This window comes from Nelumbo nucifera, chromosome 8 (genome assembly GCF_055504915.1).
Source record: "Nelumbo nucifera cultivar China Antique chromosome 8, China Antique-T2T, whole genome shotgun sequence".
Classification (NCBI taxonomy): Eukaryota; Viridiplantae; Streptophyta; class Magnoliopsida; order Proteales; family Nelumbonaceae; genus Nelumbo; species Nelumbo nucifera.
The window spans coordinates 3,445,364-3,455,774 of record NC_142656.1 but is presented as its reverse complement, the minus strand read 5'-3'; the positions used below and the strand labels follow the sequence as shown (position 1 = coordinate 3,455,774).

Genomic DNA, 10,411 nt, shown 5'->3' with positions numbered 1-10,411 from the left:
TTATTCTTTTGAAAATAATATTAAATCATGTGGTCATATGATTTAAATTCCATGTTATTGAAATATTTAAAAAAATATATTTTTGCCTTGAAAATATTATTTGACTTTCCTTTATCTTAATTTTTTTTGTCACCATTTCCATGCATTTTCTAAACATATGCGAAACATACATGCCAGTAGCTTTGCAATACTCTTGGACATTATTGGCCCATAATAACCATGTTGTATCCATGTTCCATAACTATACCGTGATCATGACACCTATACATCAATCAGAATCTTTTAGATTATGACACCTATGCATTTAATTTGTACTCACTTTAATGGGTTTGAATCATACAATTTAAATAATTACTTAAAACTCCCATAACCGAAGTCAGCAAAATTAGTTGTTTTCAGTGATATCGGATTTGCTCTCACAGAGCGCGCTTTACACCAACTTCACATCACATTGCAATCCTGCATTGGGAACGATCTTCCCATGAATGAAACGGAGTACCTGAGATGTTCTCAATGCACGGCTGAAAGCACTGTAGCAGAGATACTCATGGCAGTCATCAAGTGATGGCATAATTCATAACGTCCTAACATTCACAGGCAGGCATTAAGTGATGGCAGAATATGATAATCTTTAAGTGCACAAATGATATTTATTTGCAAGACTTGTTGTAGCATATACAGTTACAGGTACCCAGTCCTAGCTTCATTTACATTTCTCCCACTACGACCAGCCAACTTGCCTGAGCTAAGATCAGGCGCAGATTGCGCATGCATCTCTGCAAGCTCTCGAACTCGCAACAGAATGGGTGCTGGTATGGGCATTGAGGCATGCTTTCGTGAATTCTTCATCTGCGTAACATACCCAAGAACGAAGTTAAGAAAGAATGTACACGAACAGAACCATAAATTAAAAGAAAAGGCAGAACCAAATTTCCGTTGGACGGGAGACACATCCAGGAGAAATGGAGCATTTATCCACTCCTGTGATATATCTATCTGCAATATCACGAAAATGGCAACAGTATTTCTTGAGATATCAGAGGGGTAAAACTCGCAAAATTGCTACAACATATTTTGTTTTTAAAAATCTCTGCTTGAGGCTACATTTGTTTAATCGAAAAGGGGTGGAGTGGATAATTTTTCATTCTGAATATTTTTGTCCTTTCTTCAACAAAACAAACTTTGATTAATCACACACAAAAATAAATAAATAAATAATAAGAAACGCAAATAACTTTGATAAAAATGAGAACCATAATAAACAATAGGCAATTTCTATGATGCCAGAACGGTAGAACTTTGACCCATTAGAACCACCCATGAATTTTGATGAATGCCAGTTGATTGGTTCTACTTTGACACCAGGTCTCTAAACATTAACAAATTACTAACCCCTTTGTCTGTAGGTGACTGTGCAAAGCTAGCTCTCAACAGGTTCCTCCACTTATCCTACAAAATGAGAACCTTTTTTTAGTATGGTAACATTCTGAAGGGCAACAATCAAGTCACGGTGCTTCTTACTTTTTGCTAAACTTCCACATATAAGTCAGTTACAGTGCAAGAATACAGTCCATTTTGCAATTCATACCTTCAAATCAACTGAAGTGCGGTAAGTATAAGATGCAAAGGCAAGCCGCTTGATCTCAGACCACCTTCCAGCTCCATACCTAGACACCCCTTCAACTAGCTTCATAACTTCAGTGAGAGTCCATGCTCGGTGATGCTTTCTTCTGGTTCCTCCTTTTGCAGTTGGAACAGTGACTACATTATCATCTGAATTACCTCTGGATGAGTCTAGATTTTCCAGCTCCACATTTTGTTGGTGCTCACTTCTGCACGTAAATACAGGTTGCTTCTCTTTCTCTGCTTTAGAAATCACCTGGCAACAAAAGGGTTAAATTAGCATTACCTAATCTAATTCTGTTGTGTCCTCAATATCATAGCAGATTGATCAGACAGATAATCCTTAGAGAGATGAGAAGACGAAACAAATTATGATTGTACAGGAGCAAGTAGGGGTGGCAATTTCTGACCCATCCAACCATCCACTTGTAACCCATCCAAACCTACCCATTTAGGATGTGGGTTGAGTGGTTGGGTCAAATAAAAAGGGTTTGGATTAGGTTGGGTTGTGGATATTAATTTGGGTCAACCATATAAAATAAGTTTTTTTTTTGCATCAACTACATGAAAGAAATACGCAAAATGCCCTCTCCATTCGTCTCCTCTCTCTTTTCTCTCTCTCATCCTTATTCTCCCTTTTTTTCTTTCCTTTCTCCTACATATTCTCTCTATTTTCTCTCCTCTCTTTTCCTTTTCCTCTCTATCCATCCACTCTCCACCACTTCTCTCTCTTCTCCCTCATCCTTTGTCTCTCTCTAGTCTCTCCTTTAGCTTCTCTCTCCTCTTGGTCCTCACTTCTCTCTCCTTTATCTCATTTCTCTAACTTTTTTATAAAGTCCAATTTTTATGTTTGGATTGATCCAATCAGGCAGGGCCATATGGCACTATAGGAGAAACCCATTTTTTTTCCCAATAAGGATTGGTTTACATAGTTTTCAAGGCTCCACTTGGGAAGAGTACAAATACAAATATTCTGTATTTGCACTCTTCCCAAATGGAGCCTAAATCTCAAATGGTCAAGACGGGTGGATTAGGTTGGGTTGCAACTCATGTACATACTAGGAATATTGGTTATCAATGGCTATCGGCAGTTGATGGATAGATTGGCCTTTAGAAGGAATGAAGTATTTACAAAAAATGCCAAGCATCTCCTTCAAGGGCCACTCTAAGTCTACGTCACCATTCAAAGCCTACTTTGCCCTAAACAATTCATCGATCCAACATTAAGTCATTAATTCCAGGGAAGAACAAGCTTGTTAATTGGTTAGCTGTTCAAAACTGGATGGAGTGGGCTAAAGACCATTTAGAAGCAGGCCTTAGGCCCAGAGAGGCAGATAGTAATTGCAGCTCAGACCCTCTCCAGATAGGCCAAAGACCATTTTTCTCCATAGTTTTTTGTTGGTAATAGTGTTCTGCATATTATCACCTAACGTTTCTCATTTTCTTATCTTTCTTTGCACACAGATGCAATGCATAAGTGACTAAATGTGGAATACAACAAAGGATATTAACCCACTTTGGATTCACATGGGAGATATAAACCCTGACCAGCTGATGCTCCTTCCCAGTATAATTACAAGCCACTTGAGCAAGAAACCATTTAAATGATTGCCTATAACTTACTTATATCAACAAGAATTTTGCACAAATAACATAATACACATGCAAACTGCACATTGTAGGTCTTAGATTCTAAGAATTGTCTAATATCAACATGTAAACCTGTAAGGTAGCCAAATAAAATGCAAGTTGTATCCAAAACAAGATAAATTATCTAAGAAATTCAAGAAAGACCACCCATAAGGAATAAAGAACAAATTAGGCATTGTTTACCTATACACAACATCGTAAGAAGAAAAGCAAGTAAGCAATACAAAAAGCCATGCTGCCCTTGATTAAAGAGAACTCAGCAATTGAACCCCAATTCCCTACCCCATACAAACACATACACAACAAAAATAGGAGGGAGGATATGTGCCAAAATGCTGACAACTAAGGTCTTGTGACAGTTGAAAGGATATAGTAGTCTTAGAAACATGCTCCCCTCTCCCCCTGGAGCCCAAGAGTTTACCCCTTAGATGAAATAAATAGTAAAATACAAGAACTGCCCCAGCCCCGGCAATCGGTATTTACAAAAGTGCAGACAAGCAAGCCATAGAAAGCAGTGCATATAATAAAGAAGTACAACCAAAATATATTACCACTACCAGATACAAATAGTAGACAATAAAGAGACCAGCAAAATTACATGACATTGCCTCAAATGAAATGAAGGATAAAAGGAAAAATTGGAAGAAATGGATAAATGCATCAAAATATAACTCAGATAGAAGGCCATAAAGCATACCATTAGAGCCATAAAGTTTTTCCTTGGGCGACCTCTTCTCACCCTAGACACATAGGGAACCAGAACACCAGAACCTCCAAGAGAATCCTGCCGGGTGACAACGACTGTTCCATCTGAACGCACATTGCTTACAGGCCTTGCAATGTATTTTGGTGAAGACGGTGTGGGTCCAGTATTTTTAACAGAAGATAGAAACCTCCCACTACATTCCCTGCTTTCAACTTCTGAAAGTTCTTCAATATACCGCCTAGTGGGCTTTCGGACCCTTTTGGCTGCTCTCTCTTCCATGTGGATATCTTCACTTTTATAGCCACTTTCTACATCAGACTTTCCAAATATCTTGCCAGATAAAACCCCCTGATCTTCCATTTGGTTAGTAGGATTACTTGGTAAGTCTTTGCAGTTATCATTTACAACAACCTGATCTTTGGTCAGAGTAGTATCTACACTCTTACTATTTTCTTCTGTGACTTTATTACGAACCAAGGTTTTACCTCTAATAATAAAAGTTGTGGTTGAAACATCACATGAATTAGTCAGTCCCATAGCAATCCGCCTCTTAAGCCACAGCTTGTCCTTGACAGAAGTTTCTCGCCCAAATGTTGCTTTGAAAGTTTCATGAAGTTCCTTAATTGACAGATTATCCAAGCAAATTTCTTCCTTCAGAATAGAAAAATCAGGCTTTGAACTGGTGGAATGAGCAGAAGCTGAAGATCCATTATTTAATAAACCATCTGTAGATCTCAAGAATGTTTCCGTGCCACCTTTTTCATAGGTCTGGCTTTTGTTTAGTCTGGGTGACAGCAAAGGAATAGGTTCCTGCAATGTAACCTCAGACTGGAGCTTCTCATTACTAGCTCGCAATTTATTAAGCTGATCAGAAGGCTTCCCATCCATGATCTTGCAATCAGAAGAACGATCAGGAGATGCACATGATAACCGGAGCCTCTCTTCTTGTTTTACTTTTTGCAACATCACCTCGATATACTACAACAGAGATAAAAGAACAACAAAAGCTTTAGGAAAATCAACAAAATAAGTTCAAGCAAACATAGATGCAAATGTCCAAGCACAAGTTCAACTAAATATGTACAACAAAAAGAACACCATAAGAGAATCAGGATAACCATGGAAGAGCATGAATTGGGTAATAATATTGATTGGATCTCAGATGAGTACTCAAAATGTGAACCAGATTAAGAAACACTATAACATCCAGCAGTTAATTTCCATAAACATTGGCAACATGCAAGTATCTGCTTCAGAGTAATTCTCAGATTTAACAAGCACAAATAGCAGAAGCATGTAATAATATTGATTGGATCTCAGATGAGTACTCAAAATGTGAACCAGATTAAGAAACACTAAAACAGCCAGCAGTTAATTTCCATAAACATTGGCAACATGCAGGTATCTGCTTCAGAGTAATTCTCAGATTTAACAAGCACAAATAAAAGGGGCATTCATGCATGCAAATGACATGAAGAAAAATGGATGTCAGGATTGAAGTCTTTTTGACATCTAGAGCAATTTAGGAACATATGTTGTAGACTTGTAGCACTAGTTATAATGCTAAAAATAATTTGGCTGCAATTTCAATCCAGAAATTGTTCAAAATAATCCCAGAAAAAAAAAAAAGGTGTACCTCTGATTTTTTTTTTTTTGAAAGGTTGCATTATTGCATGCCAAAAATAAAGGCAATTAATTAATTAAAAGATTTGTTACAACTAAATTGAATTAACTATTATAGGCAAAATAAAAGACATAAAACAACATAACTATCAAAAAAAAACATAAGGATAAAACATGTAATGATTGATTGATTTATTTCACGGATGGGGTCTCTCTGCAGCCATACTATACATCACAACAATTGTTCTGCCAATTTGTTTGCCAAACACCACCTATGTAGGCAATTGTTGTACGGACCTAGCTTCCTTTTCTTTTTTTCCTTTAACAAAGCATCTTAACCTATAAAAGATAATAAGAAAAACAGAAATAAGTACTATAGTTATTATTAGTATCATTTACTTTTTAAATTGTGTACAAAACAGAAATAAATGTCACGAATTTCAATTCGTACCTAGGGGTTAAATAACAGATTTATTTATTCAGCAGAAATGATAAAATTACATGAAATAATTATTGAAAAGAAACAACATAAAAATCAGAGCTGATCCAGTAAACCATGATTAAAAAACTCCATTTACTTCAACTTCCATCATATTTTTCCTATAAAAACTTTAAAAGGAATTTATTCACTATTGTTATAGTCTTATAGATATCATGAGGTAGGAGAGTAAGGGTAAGTATATGATTATAATGCCCTCCACAATTTGTTTTACGATTTGAACCAACAGAAAATAATAATGTATAGAGACAGAATGTTGTCCCAAATAGCCATAGCAGACAGGTTACATCCCTGCCAGAAAAAAGTAATAAGTGATGGTCCTTTGCATTTTGGCAATGTGAACTAAATAGCCTGCATATTCATTCAATACCAGAGAGACAAAGACATGGTAGTAGAAAGAGCAAAGAAGAATCCATAGCTACATACTTGTAACAAGCCATAAGTTTATAGTCTTATATGCATAAATAATATAGGAAAATGAGAATCTTTTCAATCATGAATGTAAGGGGAGTGTCAAACAAGAAAAATGCAGCAAAACTGCAATAATAATTTTAGTTTAGATATTTAAATACACACAGTGGGGTGTGGGGAAAAAAGACCAATAGCATACCTCAAGCCGAGCATTTAGCTTTTCAGCATCAACTTCTGCATTATCTGATTGTAAAAATCCTGCAAAAGATAATTCCTTAAGATGTGGATACCATACTGAACCAACAAGCAAGCAGCAAAACAAATAGCCAAGCTCAAGTCTAAAGTAAGTGGCATAAAATTTTTTTTTTCTAAAAAAAGATCAAAGATGGGAATGGGATTTATGTTTTTTTATAAATACTGATGAAAATGGGATTTATGGTTTCAGTGAACTCATAATTTCAAATTAACCCCATCTAGACTGCTCAGTAGCTGTAAATCATCTCCCGAAAGGGGAAATGAACATGAAATTGTATAAGCAAAGAAAAATATTTAGAATGTTCCACAGACCAAATCACAACCCCAAACATAAACTATATACACACACAAGTAACAACTACAAAGGTTACTAATCTAACCTTCAGATCCCTCTAAGTTAGCCTTCTCAGAAGAAAACCCTTTATTCTGCCCAGTGTCTGCAACTAAAGGCAGTTCAATTTTGTCATCCTCAAGCAAGTCTTCAACCTCCATAACTTCATCATCAGTAGCAGGAACTAGTCTTCCATCACCTTCAACCTGAAAAACAGGCAAAACATTACAAGCCCATAACAGTCCATTCCTACATAAAATGGACCAAACAAACAACAGACAATACCCTTTACGATTTAACCAGAGTTGATAAATAACAACTCACCTATGTCAAAATAACAATTCCCCTCTATTCACACCTTCCCTGGCAAGAGAATTTGCTAGACTATTGGCAAATCTAGACACCCAATTGAATGTGCAGTTCATATTAGACCACCACTCTAACTTAAATTACCAGATGCCTGAAGTTCCACAGATCCCCTTACAATAACCATCCAGTTACAGAAAAACCTTGGCTGTTTGGAAAAACAGCGTAGGTTTTTTCTAGCTTCCTGCATAAGACATGTTACCTAACTGAAGTCTTTTTTTGTCCCACACTAATGATAACGGGTCATGCCCCAAAACAACCAAAGTTTTCCCTCCAGTTACAACCTAACAGTCCCCTTTAATAGCTAATTCCGTTCAGCCCAATGCAAGACCTAAGTTAAGCCCTTGTAATATGCAAGCACCCACTGGCCCACAACTAATCATCAATTCCCCATTCTTTTTCAACCAACTCCTTCACTTCTCCAGGGCCCCAGGTACCAAGGCTGCACCCATCAAAGTTAAGTTTCATTTTACTCTCTTCTTATCTTTTCTACAATTCAATGGTCAATACTTAAATCAGTTCTGCATTTTCCATTCACGAGTTGCAATTAAGTATTTACCTCAGAAGCCAACATTCCTAGAGGAACAACTAAAAGCCCCGAAACTTTTACACAAGTTATAGAAGCAACATGCTATATGACACTTCACATCATTTCCCATTATAGGAAAGGTAACTGTTGACTATGGCGCCCTTCTCTTCAATAAATTGGCTCAGTTCTACTCATAGAAGAGTTATCCCAACTAATAGCAACATAAAACCCATTTCCCTCCAAGCAACTACCTTTTCCTAAGAAGAGATGCAACGAAACGCATGCTAATCTAACAAGCAAACGAGAAGAATTCGTTTGCCTTAACTCAGTGTTTTGGAACATCTTGCTTATTTATAGTAAAATTTCCGGTCTCAGGACCCCCCCCCCCCCCACACACACACACAAAGAGTTGCAAATTAAAAAAAAAAAAAAAAAAAAAAAAAACTATTTTTTACACAAAAAACAACCAAAGAGGAAACAAAAGGAAACGATATTGTGTGAAGAAGTACCCGGACGAGTTTGTATACAACAGGATCAGCAATTTCCTTTGGAAAGGATAGAGGGGGGCTAATATTCTCATCGGAAGTCCCATTCACCTGCTGTTCATCATTCCCCTCTGCTGCAACCAGTGTTTCCATGGAAAATCCACCGCATGCAAACTCAAACAGACGAACTGTAAAAAGTACGACAAAAATAAGCATTATAAGAAGCAGCAAAGTTGTAATTGAAGTACGAAAAACAAAATGAACTTTCAAAATCAAAATTTCGAGGATGATAATTTTTCTTACTGTCCGAAAGCCCTAAATTCTATTTCCGAACAATATCAGCAACTGAACCAAATGATACAGCTACGAAGAACTGCAAATTTAAGTTCAGCAATTCGAAATAGCAATAAAATACTAAAATACATTCCAAATAAAAAAATTTAAAGTAAGAAAAAGGAAAATTATGATATTGACAGTTTTCTTAAACTCACCATATGGCTGTAGTGGATTACTGGTTCATTCTTCCAATTTTCAAAATCACCAATATCGAATACGAAAGATGAAAGCACGAAACAACGCAGAATAAAAAAAGGACAGTCCGGCGCCGGAATTAGTAAGCCGGGAAAAACTAGAACAGAGAAGAAGAACGAAAATTTCAAGTAGAAGAAGAAAGAGCAAGAAGCAGAGAAATCAATTGAAAGTTATGATTCGAAGGGTTGGACTTGATGTCAACTTCCAGACCGAATTTTCAATAATTTTAGAACGGATTTTTTTGGAAAGTGATTGACAGCCTTCTCTAACACGCCAAGAAAATGAGGGGGAAATTAAAATACGAACAAAAATATACAAAAAAAAAAACCGACTTTTTCAGTTTTCTCTCGTTCCTAGTTTCCTACCATGATGCTCTGCTTTGTTGCTAACCATTATACTATACGGCCCGGACTCGAAATCATCTAAGAGCTGGATTTAAGATCCAGATGTGAAGTCCGGATCGTTTTCCGCTGGCGGGGCATTTTTGAAGTACGTAAAGTTCGGTACTACAGTCTATAGTAGCGGTATAGTGGCGAAATTAACCCTGTTTTTTTGTTACAATAGAAAAGATTAAGCTAAACAAGAAGGAGGTAAGATTTAGCTTAACGCAGTAGTTATTCAGCTCGCCGTGAAACCAATAATAGTGCTCCACGTCAATTATAAAATATGAGACTCACAACTATTGAACCTCTAATTGTGGGCTTTATGTAATTTACCGTTCTTCTGGGGCATTATCATTGGTAGGAATGGCACCCTGAACAGAAAATGGGGATCCCGAATTTGTCCTGCCCGCTTCAATCATTCTTATTTGTATATTTATAAATTTATTTTTTATTTTTTTAAATCTATTTAAATTTATTTTATATAATAAATATAATATATTGTATTACTTGTTTTCAAGTAATAGCTCTGACTTATGAAGTAAAAATAAAATAATTATGTTTTTTCTTGTTCTGTTATCTTAAAGGAGGTTTTTAAATGAGAGAGAGAAGTATAGAGTATGTATTATATGTAAACACAGCATTTCTATGTATAAATGTCAAGAATTTTTGTATAAAATAAAACTAATACTCCAAAAAAAGAATAATAACTTTGTCCTTAGAAACTAGCCAAACAAACCAAACCTGAGTTCAATCTGGTTGGATTGGATTGATTTTGGGATGGAGTACATCGGGTGTTCTAGTCCTACCTTAGTCCTTAAAACGTCTCTCCAATTCCATGGGTTATAACACACAAACAAAAACTACCCAAAGCCTCAACCCTGTGCATATTTCTCAACCTTACCTTAATCCAAACCATGGTTTTTAAAATCAGAAAAATCAGGAATCGATCAGGTGATTGGTTTTGTTTTTTCTCAAAATCGGAAATTTGCTCAAAATCGTTGATTTTGGTTAGTAAATTG

At 36.2% G+C, this 10,411-nt stretch overlaps 1 protein-coding gene across 5 annotated transcripts; it reads right to left on the bottom strand.

The window, feature by feature from the left end:
* Window positions 1-624: 624 nt before the first annotated feature.
* Window positions 625-9,391, bottom strand: LOC104600603 (uncharacterized). Of its 5 annotated transcripts, XM_010263646.3 has the most exons (9): window positions 8,970-9,391; window positions 8,782-8,851; window positions 8,503-8,666; window positions 7,148-7,304; window positions 6,712-6,770; window positions 3,971-4,957; window positions 1,589-1,879; window positions 1,393-1,449; window positions 625-849 (listed from the first exon to the last, which is right to left on the bottom strand). In XM_010263646.3, exons 3-9 carry the CDS (start codon window positions 8,629-8,631, stop codon window positions 682-684), a joined length of 1,848 nt encoding a protein of 615 aa, XP_010261948.1. In that variant the 5' UTR covers window positions 8,632-8,666; window positions 8,782-8,851; window positions 8,970-9,391; the 3' UTR covers window positions 625-681. The 5 variants fall into 5 exon arrangements, with proteins under 5 accessions (XP_010261948.1, XP_010261949.1, XP_088749376.1 ...); XM_010263647.3 differs by lacking the exon at window positions 8,782-8,851 and having other exon boundaries at window positions 8,970-9,372; XM_088893250.1 differs by lacking the exons at window positions 7,148-7,304; window positions 8,503-8,666; window positions 8,782-8,851; window positions 8,970-9,391 and adding an exon at window positions 5,900-5,941.
* Window positions 9,392-10,411: the final 1,020 nt, after the last annotated feature.

What these genes read in the sequence shown, in the direction of transcription:
- LOC104600603 (XM_010263646.3), bottom strand. Translation starts at nt 8,631, where the DNA reads ATGGAAACACTGGTTGCAGCAGAGGGGAATGATGAACAGCAGGTGAAT. An exon ending in GCACTTCAGTTGATTTGAAG is followed by an intron (nt 1,450 to 1,588) that starts GTATGAATTGCA and finishes CTCATTTTGTAG; the next exon opens with GATAAGTGGAGGAACCTGTT. An exon ending in AGTCACCTACAGACAAAGGG is followed by an intron (nt 850 to 1,392) that starts GTTAGTAATTTG and finishes TATGTTACGCAG; the next exon opens with ATGAAGAATTCACGAAAGCA.